Source organism: Maniola jurtina, chromosome 18, assembly GCF_905333055.1.
Source record: "Maniola jurtina chromosome 18, ilManJurt1.1, whole genome shotgun sequence".
Lineage (NCBI taxonomy): Eukaryota > Metazoa > Arthropoda > Insecta > Lepidoptera > Nymphalidae > Maniola > Maniola jurtina.
The window spans coordinates 8,313,121-8,339,989 of NC_060046.1; the positions used below are offsets into that span (position 1 = coordinate 8,313,121).

The 26,869-nt window shown below is 34.4% G+C and overlaps 4 protein-coding genes across 16 annotated transcripts in view; 2 read left to right on the forward strand and 2 right to left on the reverse strand.

Annotated features, from left to right (window-relative positions):
* Positions 1-2,292: 2,292 nt before the first annotated feature.
* Positions 2,293-8,689, forward strand: LOC123874630 (sodium channel protein Nach-like). The gene is made up of 10 exons (XM_045920119.1): positions 2,293-2,375; positions 2,561-2,639; positions 2,729-2,847; positions 3,006-3,117; positions 3,863-4,035; positions 4,507-4,621; positions 4,956-5,107; positions 6,771-6,895; positions 7,767-8,060; positions 8,565-8,689. The coding sequence occupies exons 1-10, from the start codon at positions 2,293-2,295 to the stop codon at positions 8,687-8,689; spliced, it is 1,377 nt and encodes a 458-aa protein (XP_045776075.1).
* Positions 8,690-8,774: 85 nt separating this feature from the next.
* On the reverse strand, positions 8,775-19,586 carry LOC123874559 (heterogeneous nuclear ribonucleoprotein M-like). 5 transcript variants are annotated; one of them, XR_006797951.1, is made up of 14 exons: positions 19,334-19,585; positions 19,046-19,240; positions 18,371-18,533; positions 17,910-17,994; positions 17,396-17,513; positions 17,021-17,167; positions 16,029-16,370; positions 15,266-15,491; positions 14,013-14,155; positions 13,513-13,648; positions 13,132-13,201; positions 9,260-9,391; positions 8,992-9,086; positions 8,775-8,868 (listed from the first exon to the last, which is right to left on the reverse strand). XR_006797951.1 is itself a non-coding variant. In XM_045919995.1 (12 exons), exons 2-11 carry the CDS (start codon positions 19,226-19,228, stop codon positions 13,146-13,148), a joined length of 1,581 nt encoding a protein of 526 aa, XP_045775951.1. In that variant the 5' UTR covers positions 19,229-19,240; positions 19,334-19,586; the 3' UTR covers positions 11,094-11,529; positions 13,132-13,145. The 5 variants fall into 5 exon arrangements, 4 of the variants coding, with proteins under 4 accessions (XP_045775951.1, XP_045775950.1, XP_045775949.1 ...); XM_045919995.1 differs by lacking the exons at positions 8,775-8,868; positions 8,992-9,086; positions 9,260-9,391 and adding an exon at positions 11,094-11,529 and having other exon boundaries at positions 14,013-14,137; positions 19,334-19,586; XM_045919994.1 differs by lacking the exons at positions 8,775-8,868; positions 8,992-9,086; positions 9,260-9,391 and adding an exon at positions 11,094-11,529 and having other exon boundaries at positions 19,046-19,231; positions 19,363-19,585.
* Positions 19,587-19,769: 183 nt separating this feature from the next.
* On the forward strand, positions 19,770-22,027 carry LOC123874558. Of its 2 annotated transcripts, none has more exons than XM_045919990.1 (2): positions 19,770-20,980; positions 21,443-22,027. In XM_045919990.1, exons 1-2 carry the CDS (start codon positions 19,908-19,910, stop codon positions 21,984-21,986), a joined length of 1,617 nt encoding a protein of 538 aa, XP_045775946.1. In that variant the 5' UTR covers positions 19,770-19,907; the 3' UTR covers positions 21,987-22,027. The 2 variants fall into 2 exon arrangements, with proteins under 2 accessions (XP_045775946.1, XP_045775947.1); XM_045919991.1 differs by having other exon boundaries at positions 19,789-19,982.
* A 2,847-nt stretch (positions 22,028-24,874) lies between these two features.
* The window catches only part of LOC123874556 (unconventional myosin-IXAa-like), a 39,720-nt gene continuing 37,725 nt past the window's right edge, over positions 24,875-26,869 (reverse strand). For 7 of the 8 annotated variants that reach the window (XM_045919989.1, XM_045919986.1, XM_045919983.1 and 4 more), the window contains one exon: positions 24,875-26,862. In XM_045919989.1, coding sequence (XP_045775945.1) covers positions 26,718-26,862 — 145 coding nt within the window. In that variant the 3' untranslated portion in view covers positions 24,875-26,717. The remainder of the gene's footprint in view (positions 26,863-26,869) is intronic. The other variant, XM_045919984.1, reaches the window with a different exon arrangement.

The window sequence follows — 26,869 nt, forward strand, 5'->3', positions numbered from 1 at the left end:
CGTTGAGTTAAATATCCCTCTATAAATCAAGTCAAAGCGCCCCGATATAATCATATTACAGAGATGTACCTAAGCTTGGAGTTAATAAACACTTTTACATAAATAGATACCTAATATACTTATAATATGTTAGAGCGGTGCTAGTCTAGTGGTCAAGGATTTAGCATCCTATTCAATTCCAACTCAGGCACGCACCTCTTTATCTAGTTGTGCGATTTAAATTTTTTAAGAAATAATTAAATATCACTTGCTTTAAGAATGAAAAAACATTGTAGGAAAACCTATATTGAAAGTTCTCCATATTGTCCTCATAGGTACGCGAAATCTGGCAATCCGCACTGGCTCTAATAATACGGCAACTCACTTGCTACTGGCAATTTGTCTATCTATACCCGGCAATAATTCAACAAAACGCGATAGCTGTCGAGATAACTAACTCTTGTTTCGGAAATCACAGATCGGACGGCTTGTGATATTGTTAAATTTATCTCCTCCGAAATAGATAACCTAACCTAACTATCTATTCATATAATATCACACCTAGACCATATCGCATACCTAGATCTAAACAGGTATTAACTCAAAAAAGCACTTTTTTCCGGAAATGTGAAGAACTGATTACAGTGTCCCAATGCACTGCAGAGGTTTTTTGAATAGATTAATGTTTTTATATGCAGCTAGATGAAACATAATATAGAGATCTTGTATTTTAATCATGTTTTGGAGCTGAAAATTAATTTAAATAGTTCTAATTGTCACACTAAAGAACAAACTGTATTTTGAAAGTTCTATGCCTACATGTATTTGTTGCAGTTTAGGAGTTTTGAATAGTTTAGCATCTTATTTAGTCGAGCCGTATGTGAAATAATATATGGCCTTGTCATGTGTAAAACTGCATTTATTAATCGTGCATGTCAAATAATGATTCAGTAGCCAATAAACCATGAGTTAAAGTAGACGTGTTTCCTTTCTTGTGAAAGCCAATTCAAGTGAACCTTATTACAAGCAGCATAGGCCTTTATATTAAAATTAAAATGAAGCTAAAGTACACAGCTTCTTCATGATTTGTTTGATATATTTTTACATTGTGTATAAGTTAATTATGTTAATAATCTACTCGTAAATATCTACTCGTAATTACAGATTCTCCTAATTGCTTCACGTGTGGAGTAATTGAAGATATATACCATGTGTTGTTGGAGTGTGTTCGGAATGAATCGTTTAGGTTAAGTTTATGTAATATTTTTGATTTAAATTTTAATATTTTTGATTGTGTTACGTTTCTTTCATTTCCTGCGTGTGATCGGGCTAAATTGCTATATAAGTTAAGTAGAATATTTTTTAAGATTCGAGGGTAAGTTATGATGATTGTAAATAATAAAGCGACATAGTCACTTAGTGACTAAGCTTTTCAATAAAGAGTTAAAAAAAATTAATTAAACATTGTTGAGTATATTCATAACAACGAAACAACTGTGTTTTCATCAATGGCGCAGCAATATTTTGACACAAAAGACTCACATCACAATGGGTTGAATGATGTCCAAATTATGCCTTTCACAAGCCTACCATGTCGTTACAAAGAATTAAAATGGAATTATTTACTCTTTCATATCCCTAACAAGCTTAGGTACTAGTCCCGGATTTTCTATTCCGTACCTACGCCCTAAATAATGGTGAAAATAGAATTGAATCCGGAAATTAGAAGGGCACACAGATTAAGTTAGTTTCATTAAGAGATTAGTTAGATTAAGATTGTTATGGAGTCGATTTCATATAGGATAGACAGTTAACACGGTTTCGCTTTTCCGAAATTTAGATCTTTTATCGCAGTTTAGAAAGGAAATTACTTTGAAAGGTATTTTGTGAAAAACCGGTCCATGTCCCGTTTTTGAGGGTACTCGATAATTTCATGACAATCGCAATGTAATGAATGTTCCTCTTTGTGAGAACTTTTCATATTGAGCTAACAAACAGACTTAATGATTATGTATATTCTATTACTTCTCTATACTGAAAACCCATCCATTATCCTTTGTAACATAGGCAAATCAGATAGAAAATTATACCTAATGATATCTATGGTTTTAGCTGTTGCGTTTAGTAGAATGGAAAAAGCATTACTGAACAGAACATTGGTATCTATCCTCAATGCGCTCTTACGAAGTAAATAGCATGGCACAGAAAAATAAAAGAACATTGTTAACATCCATTAAAAAACTAAAGAATAAGAAGGTGCGCTTCAGAAGAAAGTGCGATAATTATAGTAGCCCGTTAAGACTTAAACTTGCTATGTATTTACAAAGCGTGTTAAAAAGTTCAACGACGCACGGGCTGCCCTACATCGTAGATAATCGCTTACATTATTTAGAGAAGTAAGTTTTAAAACTATTAATTGTTCTTTTCTTTTATGTGTATCCAACAGTCAAGCAAATTCAAGTTATACCTACGTAGATTCTATCCCTTGAAAAAAAAATTGTGTTGTTTGATTGTTATACCTACTTATCTAGGTAGATTTAATTTAAAAAACGACATTGTAAACATGTTTTATTATTTTCAGGGCTTTTTGGATTGTTAATATCGTTGTTTGTTTTACTATAATGATTGCATTACTAACTCTGCAATACCTAAGATTTGTCGTAAGTTTTAGCTTTACCAATACTTTTAAAAGATTAAGTAGGTATGTTAGAACTTTGATTGTAAGTAAAAACGATTTCTCTATCTTCAGGCTGCGCCAACTGTTATGATTGTAGAACGAAACTATTTTGATTGGAATATTACTTACCCCGCTATAACACTTTGTCCACTTTACAAACCTGATGTTATAAAATTGGGGAAATTGATCAAGTAAGTTACAATTGCAAGCCCCAACTCTCCCGAAACTTCGCTGACAGACGTAAACCGTGAGATAATAATAGTTGCCCATTTTTTCATGGGTAGCTTAGATTGGAATCCATGTGCCAAATGTAATGTGTACCAAGTATAATGCATTTTTTTATTGCTAGCGATACCAGTGAAAAAACAGAATTAAACGTGAAAGGTTATGTGTGGGCGATAGCTCAAGCTGCTTTGGATACTCTCGATTTTTTGGATTTAGATCCTCCGAATGAATTTCAGGTATGAACTATGAATGTTAGATTTACCCCCACCTAAATCTATATACAAATATTTAAATTGAAGCGCCTGTCTGTGATTTCGAAATAACTGTCGTTTATAAAGCTCGGAAGAAAGCTCAGAGTCATTGAGCGGACGATGGAGAGCTTTGCTTAGAGTTTCTCTACGTGATCAAATCAGAAAAGACCCGTAAAAGAACCGACATTGCTCAACAGGAAATGCCGAAATGGGGATAGGGCACATAGTTCGAAAACCCGATAGACATTGGGGTCCCAAGGTACTAGAATGGTGACCTCGTACCGGAAAGCGCAACGTTGGTAGAAACCCCATTAGGTGGACAGATGACACCCAACGAATCACAGGGATTCACTGGTCTCAGGCAGCGCAAGACCTTGGTGTGTGGAAGTCCCAACAAGAGACCTATGACTAGCAGTGGACGTCTATGGGTTGATAATGATGATTATTAAGCTCTTAATAATATGATTATTGCCTTTATCTCCGACTCAACGACACTTCCACTACCACATAGAAGAAGACTACGCAAGAAGTGATCATCGTTCCACGTTATTCCTATCCTCGCAACCTAGCGAGACTGATCACCAAGAAGTGATCTAGCTACTTAAAAAATCTTAACTAGCCAAAAGCTAGTAGGTACTAAACAACATAACTATTATGATGGTGGGGGTATGTTATGGTGGTTAGTTTTGTTGTAAAGATTTTTGTTAATCAATGTTTTTAATTTGGCTAGCTGTTAATCGATCCAAAAAATTACGCGAAAGTGGCGGCTTCGCTGTTCCGAGATTTCGAAGAAGATTGGCTGGCCAGTAAGGCCAACAAAGCACTCTCTGTGAATGCTGCCATGACTGAGATGGGAATGTGCCATGTAATTAATTCCAATGTCGCTATCTTTGACAACCCTCAGTAAGTAAAATACTTGACCTCGGCTGAGCCGATGTTATGAGTGTAATATATTCTGTTTAACGATTCCCTAGTTATTTCAACTTCCAACCGATTAACATTGTCTAACAACGGATGTATATAACCTAGGTATATACGTACATTATAGAATTTCTAGATAATATTCCCGCTACCTACTTATTGGTATTCAGTCTGGATTTAATTTACACATACCTACGAATAGATCTCTCCTTGAATCCTTAGCTTGAGCCCGTATGTAAAGATATAGAGATTTCAAAGCTTAAAATTAAGTATGGTGGTTTTTCTGCTTGGTTGATTAGATATGGTAATCTAGACCTTCCAGCGACCCAATGATGTAAACACAAATAAACCATCTTATCAACTTTTAGCTTTTGTCAACCGCGCTCTCGTTCAGATTCGGACTTACTTACTAGGTACCTAGTAAAATATCGAAAATATCTTTATATTTTCTAGCAATTGGAATAGCGCAGCTATCGCAGCCGAAACTTACTTAAAGAAAAATATTGATCTCTCTATATTTGAAGCAGACTTCTTTACTTTGATAACAAATTATGAGTCCGTTTATAAGGTAGGTATCTACTTTTTTAAAATAGGTATTAGGTAGTGCATGGTTTAGACAACAATTATTTTAATTTATTATTTTTTCTAAAACATATCAAACTCTACTATTCACACGCAACCATCGATGTACGCAAAATACATACGATACGCAACGCAAATATCCACGACGCGACATTCGTTCGTCTTGTCGTTGTAAAGAATATAAAGTTCAATACATATAAGTTAATTATTCAGTGTTCATGCGTCACTTTGCCTAGAGTTTGCGCCAGTGTCTTCAAGAGCCTTTTAATAAATATAATCTACTCACCTTTATACCTACTATATCAGATTTATTTTTTCAGGTGTTTATCCATGGCCCCGATGAAGTCACGATGACTACTGGGTCCTCGTTCATCTTCGACGTAGAGGGTTTCATATCCTTCGGTTTGTCAGTATGGAGCACAAGAATATCGGAAGGATTGCGTAACAAATCACTACGATTACGGAAATGCCGGTTAGATTATTTTTAATCCAAGAATCTAATCAATAAAATTTGCAAAAGTTTAGGTCTCGAAAGTCACTCACTCTCACAACTCAATTTTAGCTTAGTTTTAGCAGGTAAAACTTGCAGAAAACATTGACAGATTTTGATTGACCCTGATGGAGAAGACTTCTTCAAGTTTCATTCGTTTTATTCACAGAAATCCAATGGTTTTATTGCAAGCATACAGCTAAAGACAAATCAAGCGAATCTTTCTACCGAGTCTTGTCCGTGCAGATGACGGCTTCCATTTCAAGAGTCTTAACATTTCAATAGATTAATTTTATCACATTGTAGCCGAATCCCACTAGATTTGTCCCTGACTTAAGTGTACTATAAAATAAAAGCAAGCGAAGCCGACGAGCGAAAGCTACAAGATTGCATATCGTTGAGGTCAAATGGTCTTGATTAAATCAGCATAGCGCTATTTGCTATCTAACCACTCCATTTAGCAACGTCAACAGATTCATGTTTGAAAGCTAAGCTTATACCTACAAAGCTGAAGCTAACTTATACCTATGTGATTCTCACTAGTGTTTGATTTAATTCATTTAGGAATTAGAGCTCGTTCACGTAGGCTGCGTAAGCGTAGACGTAGCGCGTAGGTACCATTGCGTTGTAATGTATGGAACTGTATGCGACATGGCATACCGCTTGCGTGGCGTGAACGTTCACGTAGACGTAATGCGTGCAGTTACGTCTACGGGTTCACACGCGTCACTATGCACATGTACGTGCATGTGTCACATGTACGTGCTACATACGCAATTGATACGCAATTGGTATGAATCGGCCATTAGACCAGTTTAAACATACTCCCAATTGTGTGGTTGGTATTTCAAACTTGCTATTGGCATGTGTGAAATCACAATTTGAGAGAAACACTGATGTATGAACTCAAATAAAATTTTATGAATATTGCTGTTTTCAACTCTATTTTACTAAAACTTTGAGTAATGAAAGTATAGGTATTTTGTTAGTGATTCTCTCAATTTGTTAGTTTTAATCATAGTTTGATCTTAATTTAGTGTGTCGATGGGGCCAGCATAAAGGTCACCTATATAAAAACTTCGTAAAAATATTAGATTAAAAAAATCATATCAGCTTATTTTACAAGCGAAAAAAAGCAATTGTCCTAAGCCTAGATAGGCATTTTAAAGCTTTGCATTTTGTTTATTTTTATTAGAACAGCAAGATTTAGGCTGGAGAAAATCATTATAAGAGGTTATTTATATAGAGGTATGAGAGTACCTATTGGTAGGACAGTTGGCGTCAGCCGTCAGGTAAAAATAGCTCTGGAAAACAGTGGAAGGCATCATAGGTGGAGGGAATTAGTATGAGGGGCATTGTTATGAATTTGAAATGCGCAGTTCAATTTAACTAACATCAACTTTAGCTATTGAGCTGTACCTAAGCTATAGGCACCTTAGACTAAAAGCAAAACAAGAAAGTCCTTATTCCTATCAGAGTCAAAGCAAGCAAATGCGCGTGGTAAAAGCAAAACAGAGACAAGCGAGGAGAGGCAAACTAGAAATATCTTTTTCTCATCAGAGTAACTTGTTTCAATTGAGGTTCGTTATTCTATTAAATATCTAAAATACCAAAAAAAAAGTAGTAGGTAACTAAACTATTTCAGATTCACTCATGAACCAATAAGCAAGCGATACCCAGTCTATTCATTCAACCATTGCATATTGGAGTGTAGAATCAAAATGATACTGAGGATATGTGGATGTATTCCCCATTTCTATAAACCTTTGAGTAAGTAATATATTAATAAGTCAACACAATTCAACAGTGGTCTCATTTATATCCATATAACGTAATCTAATCGACCTAAACATCTTCAAGGTAAAAGTCAGATTAAGATACCGAATCTTCTAAACAAGCGCGCTCCGACCTAGACCTCATCATTGCTTTTTATTAAAATTAAGCATTATTGTCGTCAAACGTAAGCCTATCTACAAATTAAAAAAAAACCGGCCGAGTGCGAGTCAGACTCGCGAGGGTTCCGTGCTCGGGTATTTTTTCCAACATCTTGCACGATAAATCAAAAACAATTATACATAAAAATAAATAAAAATCTATTTATACACGTAAAGCCCTTCCATAATATGATATCCCACTTGGTATAGTTATCTTATTTTAAAAATTGAAACACATTTTAATTATTTTTTTAATGATGTAACCGCAAATTCGTGGTTTTCAGATTTATTCCTACAGGAATAAATTTGAAAACCACGAATTTGTGGTTGAACAAGTACACTTGTGCTATAATACCTACCTACCTGCCAAATTTCATGATTCTAGGTCAACGGGAAGTACCCTATGGGTTTCTTGACTGACACGAAGGACGGAAAGATGGACAAACGGACAGACAGACAACAAAGTGATTCTATAAGGGTTCCGTTTTTCCTTTTGAGGTACGGAACCCTAAAAAACGAAAATCTAGACCCACTTATGTAACTTTTAAAATACGTTACTCTTCTACTGGCACTTTTCTCTGCAATATCCCGAAAGTCCTATGGTGGTTCCTCTGATTTGGTTCTTTTCTAAACGCTCTCCGGCCAGGATGTGAGGAAGATTGCATGTAAGTAGGTACCTACCTATAGTAATTTTATTCTTGTTCTAGATAATGAACGTGTATGTTACATATCAGAGCTAAAATGCGTTCTGAAACATAGACGAGAAATAATTACTTTGAAAACCTCAGAAGAAACTTACAAAAAGTTTTATAATACCAAGGACCTCCCGAAGATATCCCGAGATTGTGGTTGTCTAAACAGCTGTGAACTCGATCTGTATTATAAAGACAATGAAGACTTTTTACCGGGAAAAGGACTGAATAAATTAAAAATCAAAATCACGTCGTTTCCTAAGGTCCGGGTAGTACGGGATGTCATCTTCAGCCTTTATGATATTGTGTGTGAGTACATTAGTCAGCCGTGCGTAATGGCTCTAAGAACCAGTTTTATAATACTACTAGAGGATGCCCGCGACTTCGTCCGCGTCGATTTAGGTTTATAAGATCCCGTGAGTACTGTTTGATTTTCCGGGATATAAACTAACTCGTACAGAGTTAGTTTATATCCCGGAAAATCAAAGAGTTCTCACGGGATCTTATATACCTTCGTCAAAATCGGTTGAACTGTTGGGCCCTGAAAATGTAGCAGATAGACAGATACACTTTCGCATTTATAATAATATTAAGTACTTACCTACCTATGGATTAGTATGAATAATACATTATATTTTGAAAAATTACCCGTCATATTTGCTCTGTGTTAAGTATCATCCCAAAAATTGCAGTTTAACCGTAGATTAAGGAATAAATTCGTACTTTTGACATTACAGTTGACAAATCGAGCCACATGGCAAGACCTTTCTCAAAATGTATGCACTACACAAATAATTTTCTGATTTGTTTCAGTAAAGAGTGGCGGTGTGATGAATCTGTGCATCGGTAGCTCGCTAATTTCTTTAGTAGAATTCCTATTAGAAATCGTTAAGTTTATTCTATATTTTCCATTAAAAGCATTCAAATCAATTTATTAAGATTTAATAGTTTATTTGCACTTTTACTGAGTGGTTACGATCTTAAGGTGTTGTTACTTGAAATAAAAGATTGTAGAATTTACTGAAACAAATGTATTTTATTTCGATTTTTACAATTTTTATTTTATAATATTATTTACAGCTAAAATTTCACTTCAGCGTCTTCAGTGTTATAATACCTGAAACAAGAGTAAAATATTTTATCAATATTATTTTCTGACAATTGTTATCATACCAATAATGTATAATTTTAGGAATTTTTATGCGTGGATAAATAGGATAATAAAATATTAATATATTACCTAAGTCCCATGTTTTATTGCTAAAAAAAATCCGTGACGCGAAGGACGTGTTCAACTCTTTCGGCTCCCTTCCCAAAACATCCAGCGCAGTACATCTAAAATAGAAGTTACTATATTTTATATCAGTAATATAATTATACCTACCATACACTTCAATATAGCTATGTATTGCAGTTAGTTTTCAACATTATCATGATTTTATGGTAGTTTATAATCATCGCTTTAATACATAGATTTCTCATAAAATTAGGAATTTAAGCAACTTTACCATATGACTTCTTGAAATCCTTTTCAATCCAGTTGTTTGTAGTATAGCCAGCTAGCTATATTTTTTGTTAGGATTATTCCCTCATTATTTTTTCCATTGTATTATTTTAGTGACATTTATCATTATAGGTACCTGAAAATCATAAAACAATAGCCAAACATTTGTTTCTCATTATAAATTACACCTTTTATTTACAAGAGCCCAATAACAAAGCCATCCGCCGTTTCAGAAACAAAGTCCCAAAGACTCCCAAATTTCCAATTTCCAAGATTTTCGCTGTTGTGATCTCGATCGATCTATGCCCGTACCAAGTATCAACATTGAGGAATACGAGAAATGGCAGACCAATCAATCCAAAGATCAGATGATGTTTGAGACAAGAGTACATCCATCTAATGATATTATTCATCTTCACCAAGGTCTGCATCCGAAATCTTTAGCCAATCTTTGAATCAATAAATGTAGCACCATGCATGCCCAGACAGACAAGAAATAAAACTCCAAATTCGATGACTTGAAAACTTACCATTCAAACAAATTTTATGAGATGACAATGACGCCTTTTGAGTATTCTCCTCTTCATGAGTTCCGAAATGTCGAGAACAACGGTGGAACTTGATCCACAACCGACATTCATTTTGCAATTTCCATGATACTCAAACCATACAAAATACTAGAATATATAATACTCACAAGCTTGTATATTAAATATCGAATGCGACATTGTGGTGCCTCTAATTCTATTGTTTACGAAAAATCTTTTCAGTGTACTTAGAGCTTAAATATTTAACGTTTTACATATACAGTAATTCAGTGATTGTGATGTCGTGGTTTGCAGTATTGACAGTGATTTCACGGCAATGGTGAAGTTATTGATGAAGATTAAAACAATTGCCATATAAACGAGAAAACCAGAAATTGATTAACATTAAATAACTAAAGAATGCCATATCTGAATTAGATTACATTCTGATTAGGTTATTGGCAGAATATTACTGTATATGAAAACATTAACTACAAAACAACATACTTTCAATACGCTAAGTAAACTCCGTGGATCCATAGCATTGCTAGCAACACTACCACTTGTTCAGCGCTGGAAAACTCTTCAACGTTGATCATCAATAATTTCATATGTACAAAATGGTGATAGAAACGAAAAGATGATAGAATGTCGAGCAGACAATTTGCCCAGACGTATTTTTGACGTAAGTACCAACTCTGGATAAACATTGTAACAGGGTCTATCAATTTTAGTCATTCTTTTCTCACACTTAACATGGAGGTCACTATAGCCGTGAATCCAAAACGATTTTATTAACTTGACATTCCTTCGCCTCCTATTCATTCAACCTTTTCTTGAAAAAATGCATGAAAAAGTATGAGCAATGTATTTCTCTGGTTTTCTATTTTAAAAGACAATATTTTCGAATGATTTTGGTTTTTTGATTGTATTTGATTGTAAAAAAACCATTTTTACTTATATTTTCGTCGTGAAAAGATAAACGAGAGGTAACTGACAAAATTAGCTTCGTTATACACGAGTGTGGCCAGGAAGTGTTCCCGGAATGACGGTTAAGCGAGATAATGTCACTAGAAGTTTTGTATAGAGTTGTGGAAATGTCGAGAACTAAAATGAATGTTTATACTTAACGCTCCACTATTGTAAAAAAAAAACACAAGGAAATAATGGACAAGGACGGAACTCTGATTTTGATTAATCAAGGACAAGTATAATATTTAAAAACATTGTGATGGCACAATTTCGTCTATCCTGTTAAAATAACTATTCTATTGAGATTATAATAATTATAGAATCAATAATAATTCACCATTGTCATACATCAGTTTATTGAAATCGAATCTATGAAAACTTGACTTCTACACAGACCTAAAGTCAAATATTTAAAAAGACAAAAACAAAAAGACGCTTCTGTATCTCCAAATATAAACTAAATACAATTTAAATGATTAATTATTATTATTAAGATCGAAAGCAACATTCTAGTTGTTAGTTTTAAAAAGCCCTTCAAGTTCAATTACCAACGCGTGTCGTGAAAAACTTCCCAAAATGTTCCTTAATCTTGCTTTCTCAAATATTCATCGACCTTTTCGTGTACACAAAAATATGACTTACACTAATCTAACCTAAATATAAGAGTTTGTCAAACTTCGAGTAAATCAATGGAGAGAAAAGTATTACGCAGCAGATGAACGAGACGATCACAAGCAGTTTTCGACCGACAGACCTCAACTTCAATACGACATTCCTGAAAATACAAAACAAGTTATTACACCCCCCTGTTTACGAAAGTTTAAATCACCCTATACAAGGCTTGAGATAAGAACAATGCATGCAAATACTTTAGAGATGAATTTTTATTAGCAGCAGAACTCAAAAGATACCTATAATGAACCTTTGTATTATTATGTTGTAGTTACAGTAGACACTAACTCCAAATTCCGTGTCGACACCTTTAATACTCTTTAGGCTGTCTTCTAATAATTTTTAATCGCCCTTCGATGAAGTTGGGCTCAAGGTATAGCTGCTTTAGTATCAGAAAAAGCGAAGTCATATCGACAATACCGATCGCTTAGCAACATGATAGTTTCGTAAGACAGATCGTTATATCGATTGTTATAGCGATCTAGAATAGTTGCTCTTGCCCTGAAGATACTTAGTTTTATCACATAAATGGAATAACCGAGCTATCCATCCATGTCCTTTCTAATTTACTAGACATATTTTTTGGAAACTAGATAAATTAAGTAAAAATAGTAGCTTGATAACGACCGAAGACTGATCAAAACTTCTTCCAAACTCACTAGAGGAATATGGAGTCAAAACCGGTCAGTTACTTGCTCCAACAAATCACTGCCGTTATTTATTAATCAAGTATAACTGTTTTCCTTATTATTTTTCCATTATTTCAGATGAGATGCCTATTTATTTTTCAAAGGAAAATAAGCAATTGTAGCAATAAAGAAAAATCATACTTAAAGAACTTAAATCTGCTCCATAAAATATATCATCCAAGCCCTTACATAGTTCGAGACAAAAACCAACCGTTTTATAACCCTTTATCATACCGCTGTGACACCCTTTTAACACGATGGGTCCAGTACAGACCAAAGAAAACTCATCTCGAAAACTCAATGATTTTTCAAGGAATTGAATAGTTACAACTTAAAATACATATAAAAAAATGCCGACTCCGCAGGACACAAGCCAAACCTTAATTAAAAATCAACAAGCTCAATGATCGTGAATAGGTAGCGGAGGCCTTCTGTTCAACGAAATGACGGAATCATCGGCGTTTTTCCAGAAAAACGAAAATACGAGTCTCACGATTTCGACAAATGTTAATATGTATTTTAACATACTACTCGTGCACGATAACTTGAGACTTAAGCCAGGTGAGATCACTATACGGGGCGCAAAATGTACTAATAAACTGTGATTACTGGGCGTCTGCTCAAATTCTTATCTGCAGGGCACGGGACTTAGTCGCCTAGTCTAAATGCGCTGAAGATATAAATATAGAGTGGAGCTGAATCAAAACACAGCGGCTATTAGGGTGGTAATTTGAAATTGATAACAATAATCAAAACAATACACGGAAGAGACTCAAACAGACAACTTGTGTATAGAAGGCAGATGGCCTTCTATACACAAGATTATTTTTCCACAAAGATGGAATTGCCAATTAAAAACTGTTGAATTATTATTATTCGTTGCCCGCTAACAACGGGAAGATGGAGGTGGACGGAAAGTTACCACAGCAGTCTCATATTATTGTGCATACGTAATACATTTTGTATTTATTATATAATATGAGATAAAAGAATGGTTTATTAATTTGAAAACATACCTTTCCTGTTTCTCCTAAAAGAAACGGACATCTATTGTCCGGCCATCAATACGTGTCCTGTCAAACATTTCTGGACAATATGCTAAGGACAATATTGTAATATAAAGCATTTTAATTCTATTTATTTTGCAAATACGAGTACATTGAATTATGCAGATTTTTCGGTTTCGGATATTTCGGCGGTGTTCCCACTAGATTTCCACAAGGTGTTACCTAATTCAAGGGACAAATCAACAAATTCCTGAAAGGCGCGGGCAACGAATTGGCGGTTCCACTGGTGCTGCAAATTATTCATCACTTAAACATCTGGTGACCCGCCTGCTCGCTTTCACGCTGGTTTTTTTTTTTAAATTATTACTCAATTTGGTTTAAAAAGGATACTGACTGCTCTCTCGGCATCCCATTCTTTATGGAACCTCACGATAGCAGTATCTGGCGCAGTCATTTCAGCGAATTTTACATCGCCACATTCGCTGAACTTTTCGCGAATTAATTGCCAAGTTACAGTCTGTGGAAGCTGAAATTAAAAAAAAACCAGTAAGTTCGAGTTGAACTCGCACAAGAAGGGTTCCGTACTATCATACAACACTTTTATGTTTTTTGTCGTTACCACAAATATTTCGAATTCCCTTTAATTGCGCTATAAGACATTGCTAAGGTCTAAAGGTTTCTGATTTTTCCTTTACTTGCGCTTTAAGACAATGCTACCTGCGAAATTCTGCGAATTCTAGAACAACGGGAAATAGCCTATTATAGGGTTTGATTCCCTTGTCGAGTCTTGACAGACACGACAGACTGACAGTGAGGTGATCCTATAAGAGTTCCTTTTTTCTCTGGAGATACGGAACCCTAAAATGAGATGTAACAGTAAAAGTGCTTACATTGGTGATCACAACCATATCAGAGGTCTGCTTGTCCCTGTTGTTGTTTTGCTGCTGCCCCGAGTCACGACCGAAGCCCTGGCCCGAGTCGCGGCCGAAGCCTTGCCCCGACACCGAGGCGCCACCTAGTTGACGATTAGTACCTGCGTTAAATTAACTAAACAGTCAACTAAAAATCACACCACTTATTTAGATACTTGGAAAATATCGAGAGCTTTCGGGGAAAAATTATAATAAAAATATGTCGTAATTTTATTTAAAAAACCCGAATGCCCAGCCAAAAAACGAACTAAAAAGCAAAACAATCAAATTTGAAAATGACGCCATACAGCCGCCATTTTTTTTTTTTTTTCAATAAATTTAGCCAGTGTCACTCGGGATATTGTAAGAATTCTAACGATACCCCATACATCAAAACCTGTTCAGGCATTTAGAAGTTATGGAGTAATAAACTCAATAAATGAACCCTGAAAACATTACACTCCTTTTTTGGGCAGTGGTATGAAAACAGCAATACATAATAGAGGTTGAAAAAGATAATACATTTATCATGTAAATAATCAGTAAATGACAAAGCATAGAAACCGCGTTTATAATTATTTTCATTTGAAAATAAAAGCAAAGAACTCACTTTGAACAAGTAATAAAACTAGCATAAATAGCAACAAACTCATGATTGATTCGCACTGTGTCATGTGACACTGGCGGCTGCCGTGATTGGTCGACTCAAAATAATCGCCCACCATGGTAGAGATGTTGTTACAGTATATGAATGAATATTTCTATGCTTTGTCGTGCACTGGGTATAATAGATAGTTTTAATTGGTACTGAAAATACATCGACTGATGAAAACGGCATCAGTGGTTTAATATCACGTTTTTTTAATATCTTTATAGTGAGAAAATCTACCTTCATGCATAACGTTGCTAAAGAGCAAAATTGTTTAAAAATTACTTCTTTTTTTTTTTAATTGTACTGACAGCTAAGCTTCCTATCTACGACCATGACCAGGCGGTATATTTTAAAGGTCATATTTTCAACATCCTGCATATTATTCCTATCCTGCATAAGCATTCCTGAGAAAACTTGAATATTGTCTGAGAGTTTTCTATAACGTTCTCAAAGGCGTGTGAAGTTTACCAATCAGCATTTGACCAGCATCAGATACATTTTCAAATAAAAAGCTTCTAAAAGACGCAAAATTTCATATGCGCCCTTGATTTCGGCCGTAAATGGATACCAAGTTTTGTACCTGAAAGCGGTCCACTGCTCATAGAAGCATTGGGTCCTACTCCTAAGACATTGTTGCTGAGACTATTGTTGCCGAGGACGTTCCCCATGCCATCTCCAGTGTTGAGACCCAATGCATTGGTGTTGGCCACTTGGGCCTGTGACAGTACTGTAGCCAGGTCATTTGCGGTCAGACCTTGCTGTAACAGTTGGTTCTGGAGAGCTCCTAGACCAGTAAGTCCTAAGGCCTGGAAAGTATACTTGAATTTTAACTGCCATTATTACAAACATGTTATAATAAAATTGTCAGTCAGTGGGGAACCGCCAACAGAAGCGGCTCTTGAAACAATGGAATAACAGTGAAAACAAAATGAAAAATGTTTTTTTTTATTCATTTTTTTTTTCAATAACAGTGGTGTTTTTTAAAAAAAAAACAGTCCGAATTCCCCATCACAATGGAGCTCACATTGAGCCTACTTCACAGTCAATGCATTAAACAACTAAAAATAAACATATAGTTTTTTGTAATCATATCTAAATACATAAAAGGAATAGCTGAGTCTGACTGATCTATCAATGCACAACTCAAACTACTGGATGGATCAGGTTGAAATTGGCATGAAGATAGCCATTATGACATAGACATCCGCTAAGAAAGGATTTTTGAAAATTCAGCCCCTAAGGGGATAAAATAGGGTTTTGGAATTTGTGTAGGCCATGCAGACGAAGTCACGGGCATAAGTTAGTTTATTACATAAGGTACAATATACTAAATAATGTTTTACCTGCAATCCTAAACTGCTGCTAAGTGCTGCGTTTGTAGTGAGTGTATTGGCAGATAATCCTGAGCCCAGGCCATTCAACCCAACACCTCCCGTGGGCACTGCACCCAAAACTCCCGCGCCTATAGACGACCCGGCCGATGCTAAGTTCAAAGTATTGGGAGTTGTATTCTGGGGTAAATTCCTAGCCACATCTCTCAATGGTTCACCATTTGGCCCCAACCCTATTCCGATGCCTTTAAGACCTTCAGGCAATCGTAATTCACCCTTATCTGTAGTACCTCTGTCCATACGGACCGTCATTCTGCGCTCAAATAGAATTTGCTTGTCAAACATTGATATTGCCTGAAAAATAAAAGTTCTTAACTTATGTCCTATTGAATCAGGAGTTACTTTATGGATGTCCATGTTAAACAAGTAGCCATAAGCTTAATTTGCTATAATCCGAAATTAAAAGTTACACTAGGGACCCTGGCGGTAATTGAGGACATAATCTAAGATAGAAGCAGGCAACCTTGGAACTTGGAAAGGATACTAAAATTACAAATCTGTCTCAACAACAACCAAAATATTCAATAGCTTAATGTTACATCTTTGCCAAAGAACACCAGGAAAAATTTTTAAATTTATTTAAAAAAAAAATATTTTTTTTTAATCAAAAATTGCCCAGTACGATTTTCAAAAATACAACCAGAGACCTCTAACTCATACAACCAGAATGCTCACCACAGCACCAGAGAGGTTGAGAGTTTGTCAAGATCATACACAACATCCTTTTTTGAAGTCATGCAGGAAAAATGCACAAGTGCAAATGAGACATTAAATTTTTGTCCCTTTCTGACGCTACCGCACTTGTTAACATAACTTGTACTGTACTTTACTTGACTGTACTTTAGTTAGCTTTATTGACATTGAATAAGAAAAAACATTTTCACCTGACTTTAACTGGATTATTATAAAACAAAAAAGTTTCTATAGTAAAGGAAATTCTTTACCTGTACTGCTTCAACAGGATGATCATATTCTATAACAGCAAATCCTCTGCTGTTGCCGTCTTTGTCCACAGCCAAGTCAATGTTGCGCACTTTGCCAGCCATTTTGAAGATCTCTTTTATTTTAGTGCGATCTGCTTTGTAGTCAAGCTGAAAACATGTTTTTTTTAGTTTTACCTCATATTTGTCACTGTGTCAATCCATACTAAAATTATATGCAAAAATGTGAATGTGTATCAACATTTTTACAGCCTATCCATATAACTAATTTTGAAAAAATTAGTAGGGTACAGCTTAAATCATAGAGAACACATATTCCCAGATGGGAAAAAGAAACTGAAACCTTTTGTTTTTTAAATGCGCTTAGTATGTACTTACATTTGCAACAAATACTTTCTTGACTAAAGGTGGTTGCACATTTATAGACTCCAAAAACTGTAGACTTAATCCATATGTGTTGTAGTTTTCAGGTTCTCTTGGTTTGTTTACTCCCCATCTATATACAAATTTTATTATTACTGTAATTTCAGTATCTTTAAAGCTGAACCATAGTGAAATGTATAAGTAGATAAATAAATTAAATCCATTTTTCTTTAATGCTGACATTTTTCAATGCACAAATTCTTTAGAGATGTAAAATCTTATACTAAGCATGCAGATGTCATAAAAGAAAATACTTCTTGATTGTTGCCATTAAGTTCTTTTTAACCAACTTCGAAAAAAGGAGGAGGTTCTACACACACAAAAAAAGATTCCAATGAATTGGAATCTTTTTTTGTGTGTGTAGGTTGCATCTCTTAATCAATACAATGACATGGATTACAAAACAGAAAGCAGAACTTTAGAACTTTACAGAAAATGTACTTATAAGAAAAAAACTATGACATCATACCCATCTTTGTCATCCCTCATGTTCCTCCCTCCGCCACCAACCCCACCTCCTTGCCGGGGATTATTCAATCTGTTCCTTTCATTACCTGAATAAACAAATCATCACATTATGGTGTACTTAATTAGTGTAAACATGTTACAAGTGGACTATTTCACAGGTAGCCTGTGAAAAATCACAAAGCAAAATCTTAATTTGAAAATGATCCTCTTGAAATCTGGTATTATTTTTTAAATTTTGCATGCATATTATGTTGACCTAAGCTAAGATGCTAAAGAGTATGCAAGAGCGAGAACACTTGCATCGCTTCGTGACAGAAAGAGAAAAATATCTAGTTAAATTAAAGTTGCAAAAATTGTAAGTGCGAAATTGAAAAATCTTAATTAGACAACATAATAATTAAGTTTTATGCTCCAGCTATTTAGAAAACTAGGGTTACAGAGTAGATTATAAGAAGCACTTACCAGTTTCTTCTTTTAAAACAAGTTTCCTCCCATTAAGTTCATACCTATGCATGACGAATAGAGCTTTTTTCATAGCTTCTGAGTTTGTAAATTCTACAACACCACATCCTCTTGGCTTTCCGTTTTCATCATTGAATAATTCAACATATGCCACATCGCCTACCTGAAATATATCAATATATTATGCTTTTGAACTGCAGAAATTTCATCTCGATACTTTCAGTAGGCCTAGCACCAGTGTTCCAATCGCAAAAACCTTGCATTGGCTGACACAGTACAATTTTATAACAAGAACAAACTGGAGATTGTGATGCCTGCTACATTTTTAAACTTCAGACACTTTCTCTACAGTAAATACAGGAAACTGAATTGTTAATGTGACAAATAAATATGATTAACTGATTGGATTCAATTTTTTTTTTTCAGTAACTAGGAAGTAATCTAAATCCATAAATGATACTAAATACATGTATGTATATAAAAACAAGTCCTGACTGGCCATCAACGCCCCAATGCCCAGCCCAAATCTTTGGACCTAGAAAGCTGTGAAACACATACACAAGGATTAAGGCAGAATTTTTCGATATTTTTTTGGAATTTTTGCGCAAACTTAAGCCGCTGGCGGTCGCTAGTCATCGACCAATGGATTTTCCAAATATTTAGGTAAGTACCTACCTTATCTTTAAACAAGTCCTTCAATTCAGCCCAACGAAACTCATACGGTATGTTTGAGACAAATAATCGCTTTCCTTCTGATCTCTCGCGATCCCCCGAGCGGTCTCGCGTGGCGTCGGAGAACCTGGACGGTCTGTCTCCGCGCCTGGAGCGGTCCCTTTCCTTCTCTCTTTGGTTATCCATTGTCTGATAATGAAACAAACAAGTAATTTTACAATGAAAACCTACGCGTCAGCGTTTGAACTTTCAAGGTTTTCACAAACATGAAACACCGGGCGGTGTAATCACCTCGTTTCAATTAAGTACACGGTACATACACTAAATGTTTATAGGACAATTATTTGGTCGAAATTTGGTAAATAAAGCGACACAATCTTCGATATTTCACAGTTTCTGTTAGGTTTTCAAAATCAGCCTATCTTTCATGTTTCAAGAATCATCAATTTCACCACAATTTCACTGGTAAGATCAAATCATAATCAAGCACAGAAATCAAGCTTCAACAAAACAAAATGGCGAACTGTGACCAAACCAAAGAGACTTTTTTTTTAATTTTTATACAGTACCTATACCATTAACACAGATCACTATATACAGTCTAACCATTAAGTTTGTGCAGTCACTGCAGTATACAGTTTGGCCTGTGGTCGGGCCATAGACACAGAGCCATAGAGGGCATAGAGTAAAGAGCACAGAGTAAAAAGCGTAATCTATAACTGAAAGTATTGGCGTATTGTATTGCATTTGCACTTTTTTAGGTTATGTCATATGTTATCTGATATCTCTCTGATGGACTGTTTAGTGTTTCCAATAATTATAATTTATATTTTCTAATGAACGAGCCAAGTTTTTAATTAAAAAGATGAGTGAAATATATCAGGTATCACCTTGGTATGATACAGAAGAATGGAATCGAGTATATAATGATATATTTGGGGTAACGTCAACTCTTACTACAAAAAAAAATGCTCTTGACCAGCTCTTTATTTGGAAAGCACGGTGTCCTTCTTTACCTTCTGGCATTGAAGCTACAATAAGTTTGCTAAATATACACATCCAGGACCAAGGCCGGCACTATGATATATGTAACGATCATGTACTTCGCTTAGCTTACTCTTCTGCATTGATGCGGTTTGTCAATGTTATGTTTGATAAGGAAACTAAGAAAGGCCTTAGCTTGTTTCAAGCTGCAGACACTTTTGGGATCCCAGAGTGGATTATAGACTTACGTCACAACACTGCGCACAGTAATATAGTTCCCCATATTGAGTTATTAAGAGAAGCATCTGTTATAAGTTTGGACTGGCTGCAGAAAAATTATTGGGATAAACATAAATCATGCATTAGTGACTATATCGTTGGCAGTGTGCACATTGAAACAGAAATTGAAAAAAAGATAACATCGCTTATGAACTTTTGTGTTTCCCTAAGTATTTGTTCACATCCCAAATGCAATATAAAGAATTTAGCTGAAATAACTGATATTCATTTGAGAGAATCTTTAGTTAACGATGCTAAAGAAGTATGTGAAGACCTTGATTTCTCAAATTTAAAAATCATTTCTATAGATACTCTAGGAAATATACTTAATATTCAAGCTAAGAAGATACTGATTGATGAAGCTTCCTCTAGTTATGTTAACAGAGCACTATTGTCAAATGAGTCTGCATTTATTTCCATAGAAATATTAAAATCTCTAGACTATATTGGTTATACTACTGATAAACCTTTAAATACAGAATATGTGCAATGTTTCACTGGACTTTTGAGTTTTCTTTTCACATATGACTTGTTGAAAGATTTTGTATTGGAGCTTATTAAAGTAACACAGAGTGAACATGAGAACAGTGTTAAATGTAAACTTGCAGCTAAATGGGTATCTGTTATATTGAAAGCTCTAAAAAACAATCAACAATTTATGGAAAAGATATATAAGTAAGTGTACTTATTAACTTTTCTACACCTATGCAGTCTTTCTAACGTCAAAAATTGAAATTAGTTTTATATTAAAGTATTATACATGTTCACTTTTCTGCTGAAATTATCTTTTTTTTCTTGTTACTATGTTAGAAGTTGTGATAACCTAACGGTTAAAATGTCAGTTTTCTGTTTAGGAGGTTGTGGGTTGGGTCCTTGGCTTACACATCAAATTTTTTGGAGTTTTATGTTTTAAGAAACTGGAATGCCTGAGAATTCTCCATAATATTCTCCAAGGTGTGTGAAGTCTGACAAAACCCCTTCACATACTAAGGAGACATGTTCTCATTTGTGATTATTATCAATCAATCTTCATCTCAGTCAATCATCATCAGCCTGTGGACGTCCACTGCTGGACATAGGCCTTCCCTGAATTAAATGTAATATAAAATATAAAATAATCCTTTTTATTAATTACAGGGCAGATACTGATATAATGTCAAAGGATGAAAAAGAGTTAAAAAGTTTATACTATCACTGGTATCCTAACTATAAGAAGAGAACTTTATTTTTGGATTTGCACAAGTCAATTCCAAGGGAGTTTACCAATATCAATTTCATCCAGCCAATAATATCAACTTACAATCCCTATCTAGTGTTATTTATCAGAGATCTTTTAACCCTAGTACGACCTCAACTATCTGATTCTGTTAAGACAAAAATATGTAAACTTGCAAAAGTTATTGCATCACCAGAAAAATTCCCAGTTATGTCTCCAAAAATATATACATCAGATGATCTTGATCCGGCAAATAATTTAGATTCTATAAATGAATCTAAACATTATGAAGATGTAAAAATTATGGAGGTCCAAATGGAGAGCAAAAATAAAGTTGATAAGGATGGAAGTAAGCAGAAGTTTGGAGTGTGGCAATTAGCTTCTAAAAATGCTTCTTGGGCCACATGTCCTATAGGACAACTGCCTTGGACTCAACTAACTAATGAACCTATGGAAAGTCAGTGATTTGATTAAGTATAAAAATTAAAGCCAGTTAGTTATCCACAGCAATTGTTTATTTTTTATCATAATTTGTATACAGTATAATATTTTGGTTACATTTTATTAAAATTATTATATTGACACATTATAGGACTTCTAAAAGTAGATTGATTAATATACATAGAATTAGTATATTACAAATCTCTTAAGAGGAAAATAACTCTGCAACTGTAATTATAAAATTAAAAAATGTGTTTGGAAAAATATTGGTCCTTAGCAATTACAAAGTATTCTTGACCTTAAAGCACTGCTATTTTTTTATATTACTGTTATAATTTTGAATAAACAGAATATCAAATTAATTAATATCATATCTTTTTAACCAATATCAGTAACTTTTTTTTAAATGAAATTGGAAGATTCCCAATAATAATCAAAACCAAAGTTTAAAATCACATTTCTTTTTCAAAATTGTTTTTAACAATTCAAGTAGGTACACAAAATTATAATTTTCAAAAACCTAAAATTCGTATAACTAAAGATCAGGCACCAGTTCAAAATTTTTAACACCATAAAACATGAATATCCTAAAAACTAATTAACTTAAAACAAAATATCAGTATCAGTATGTATAACACAGTAGTAACTACGTATAAGTTGTTACACTTCTAATATTTACAGAACTTTACAAGGATTTTGTTTTATCTACAAAGACTTGTTACTTTTAAATACTAAGACGGGATTCACATTGAACATTTATCAAAAACCTACCACATGTATATTAAACTAATGTAAAGCATAAATAGTTATATATGGATGTAGATTAAAAACTTTAATGGTAAATTCAATATATAAAATATTGTTTTTAGAGATTTTAGCTGTATGCCGCTAATGAATACTTTGATTCTAAAAATCTGCAATACACATTCATTAAGAGAGTTAACATTTAGTAAAAGACAACAATTTCTAAACATTTATAGACATAATAATATGAACTGCTGCTTGTTGAAAGCAAATAAGTTGAAGGCACAGAAAGTACAGTAATTACTGTGACACAACCCCCAATAAAACAAATATTTTTGAATTTATTACTTTCTAAAATATATTCAGCATCTCAGCGAAAATATATAATTTAGATGAGTAGCTCAGTTTTTATAACATTATTGTGTGTATGACCTTAAATACAACATTAACTTAAAATTTGAGATTCAAACGAACATCGCGATATAAAATGGCCTCCAAATTTGTAAGACAGTAACTAAAAAATGAGTTCGCAAATCACAAATATCAAACAGTAACTTAATTCTAAAAGTATGTTTAGTACATAAATTACATGTCACAGAGATATTCCTTGTTTAAACATGTTTAATAAGTAATATTTAATTAATTAAAAGCATACGAAATGTTTGTGACTTAACAATAATTCAAATAGCTTAACAATAGACAGTCTTTTAGAATATGAAACGAATAAAATACAAGCAAGAACACTAAAAAGCCCTGAATTTTCTAAAATAACAGTGCCGTTTTTAATATCGACATCAAGTGTATAAAAACTTCCATCCTTTTTCAATAGACAACGTTTTAGTGACGTTATTCGGTGGTAGCTTATGGCCGATATGTGACGGCATTGCTATCCTAGAAAACTAGAACTAAGGCCTCATTCGCACGAGAGCATTTTAACGTCCGTTAAAAAAGCGTTCAAGCAGAACAAATGCATTCCCAAGTATCTGTTCACACGTCAACGCTTTTTTAACGCTCGTGCCAATTAGGGCTTAACGGATACCTACATCATGTGACAAAATGTTTCTAACATTTAATTGTCTAGACCAATGTATATTTAAATATAGGTACTTACTAGATTTTTACAAAATAGATGTTAGTACAGTACAGTAAATATCCATGGCTTTGTATTGTTGCTATGGCAACTTGCATGTAGATAATATTTTATAGTAGGAATAAAATTAATGGCAGTTTCCCCGAATATGAGGGAAACCGTCAGTTGGCTAAAAGTAATGTAAATGTAGGATGTTTTTAAGGTTCCGTACCCGAAAGATGCCAATTTGACTCTATTACTAAGCCTCCGTTGTCCGTTCGTCTCTGTCTGTCAGCGGGCTGTATCATGAATCAAAATAGGTAGAGTAGAAATCATACAATGTGTATTTCTATTGCCGCTTAAACAACAAATAATAAACATTTCAAAATGTCCGCCATAATTTTTTTTGAAAATTAATAAGTGTTATTTCTTTCTTATATGATGGTACGGAACGCTTCGCTAGCGAGTCCTACTCGCATTTGACCGATTTTTATAAACTTAAAATCACTGTGTCTCAAATGGTATAAGTTAAAGCAGTAAAAATATTTTTAATTGCTTTTATTTTTCTGTAAATTATAGTTTTTTAATGTGTACTCAGTACTTCCTAAATGCAATCAGAATTAGTGATTATTGTAAAAAATACCTAGGTACCTCAAAATACTAAAGCACGTCGACCGAAGGCAACATTCACTGATTGTGATTGGAGAATACGCAGATATTTAGCTAAAAGTCTAATTATTAAAATATTTTCTTTTTTACACAATTATAATATTAATCACAAAAAAACTGGATTTTCACGCATACCAAGACGATTAAGTACAAATACTCTTTCACAAAGACATTTTGTGTTTTAATCAATGTTAATTTGGTCCTAGTGGGCTGGGGCAGATTCCGATTTTTCAATCGCCAATTAAATATGTCAAACTGAGGAAACGTTTTAACAATTTTTGAAATGGAAATCTAAAATTGTCTCATTATTGTCGCTTTTTTCAGCAAGTTTATTTGGAATATAGTAATTTCTAAATCAACCAAACACTTTCACTCGACAATGAAAGTCAATAATAATTTATATTGATGGACATCTGAGGTGTGCTGAGTCTTATGTTTTCCGTACTATTCTATCCACGGAAACAAGTTGGTACGCAAAACATGGGCTCGTTTGTGATAGGTTGGTCACTCAAAATGTTTAATGCCCACTTTTTGTCTTTGTCATTTGTATGGGATTATGTAACAGAGAGAGAGTCCTATAATCTCCTCTCCATGGATAGTGTAATTTAAAATGGTTAATATAAATAAATATAATATATTACTTATATTAAAATAATATACCTAAATAATATTACAAATTTTAAATAAATTCTTGCATGATTATTTAGGAGATTAAAAATTTCTAGTCTTATAGGTCCTATTCCCAAACCATCAAAGAAATTTAAACAGCTGTTACAAGCTAAAAAGTTTTTTATTACCAAAAGAAAATTGGCACATCATGTAGCTAATTCTGTTGTATGCAATTTCAAAACTAAACTGAAATGACTGGTCCTAAATATATTGGTATCTCTTTTAAAACTCTCCCTACGGAAAAGGATCCCACTAATTTTAGACCTGTCAAATTAGTTTAGAGATTGTGTACATCAGAATTAAACACAATAGGTTTTTTTTACGGCGAACAAAACAGTTTTGCGTGTTTATTAGGCCATTATTTAAAAATTTAATCTATAGTATGAACATTAGTTTAAAATCAATAAAATACACTCTTTCATATTTACTTTCAGTATAATTGTATGGCAAGACTTTCGTTTCAAAAAAAGGTTCAAAAATTACATAAAATACCTATAAAATATTTGCATGTCCAAGATCCCAGTGTCGCCTGACGTGTGTGTTTGTGTGTTTTCTGTTTCTCAGAAAATAAGAAAGGTCTGGCGGTTCCGGGACCTTGCTCTATTGATAATAATAGTGCCCGTAAATCATTTCGACGGTCATTTCACTAATAGTCTTTACAATCTGTGTTAGTAATGAGGAACTTTCCGGCGGTCATACAAGCCTCATAGATGGCACTGTTCATGACCTTCCAAGAAAGTAGAAAAAAAGTGTGCTTCTTTTTTTCCCGAAAAGTTAGTTTCTAGAGGATTTTTAGGGTCCCATACGTCAAAAGGATAAAGGAACCCTTATAGGATAACTTCGTTGTCTGTCTGTCAATAAAAACCTATAGGCTACTTCCCGTTGACTTAGAATCATGACATTTGGCAGATAATATTAGTTTAGACACCTAATACGAGTATTAGTCATTTGCGCAGAAATTAGGCAACATCATATTATAACCGCCAAAAATAATAATTACAGGCACTTAATTGTTTATCAATTCAATCTATCATATTTTTGGTTTTAGTAATAGGGTCTATAGACCTAGCATATTGAACAATACGAATCTCACGCGGAATTTTATGGTTCGACTCCACTATCAGCATTCGGCAAATGATTCGTGAGATCGCGAATTGTGTGGCCGGCGACAACCGTATCATTCCACACATTCGCACCAACTCGAATGAATGGTTGGAGCAAAATATATAGATTTTGATAAAATACCGCGGGAATTCTTTGTTTTTTCGTGATATATCTCTTCGTCAACACAAGGATTATTCGCTGTCATAGAAAGCTCGCGTCTGCCAAAGTTATTTAAAAATTCGCCAAACCCAAAACATTCCCCGTATCCCACATAGTGTCGAAAACCGAACTATCGTAAAAGCCCGGGCTCGAAACATTAGCCGAAACCCGATAGAGCGGGTACCATTAGGAAATTAACTACTAAAGTAAACTGTTGTGGTGCATCTTGATTCGACAGTCTTCAGTTATTTACCTCATACATAAGTGTTGACCGGAGTAGTTTCTACTGCTACGATTGCGTCCATGCGGGGGATCCAAGGGGCGGTGGTGTAAGGGCGGGTCTACACCATGATGGGGTCGTCGGACGACAGCTGGCGGTGCAGCAGGCGCTGGGAGCGGAGCGAGGAAGCGCCGCTGAGGTCATCGGTGCTGCCGAACTCGCCGTCGTGGTCTGTGGTTGATAGTAAATCGTCGTCTGATGTCGCCCTGGATT

Bases quoted from the DNA above. Each gene is read 5' to 3' on its own strand.
- LOC123874558 (XM_045919990.1), top strand. From the start codon at position 19,908: ATGAGTGAAATATATCAGGTATCACCTTGGTATGATACAGAAGAATGG. The intron at 20,981-21,442 runs GTAAGTGTACTT...TATTAATTACAG, and splicing joins TTTATGGAAAAGATATATAA to GGCAGATACTGATATAATGT.
- LOC123874559 (XM_045919994.1), bottom strand. From the start codon at position 19,228: ATGGATAACCAAAGAGAGAAGGAAAGGGACCGCTCCAGGCGCGGAGAC. The intron at 17,514-17,909 runs GTATGATGTCAT...ATTTGTATATAG, and splicing joins ATGAGGGATGACAAAGATGG to ATGGGGAGTAAACAAACCAA. The intron at 13,649-14,012 runs GTAAGCACTTTT...TTTTAATTTCAG, and splicing joins ATATGGTTGTGATCACCAAT to CTTCCACAGACTGTAACTTG.
- LOC123874630 (XM_045920119.1), top strand. From the start codon at position 2,293: ATGTATTTACAAAGCGTGTTAAAAAGTTCAACGACGCACGGGCTGCCC. The intron at 5,108-6,770 runs GTTAGATTATTT...AAACTATTTCAG, and splicing joins CTACGATTACGGAAATGCCG to ATTCACTCATGAACCAATAA. The intron at 8,061-8,564 runs GTGAGTACATTA...GATTTGTTTCAG, and splicing joins CAGCCTTTATGATATTGTGT to TAAAGAGTGGCGGTGTGATG.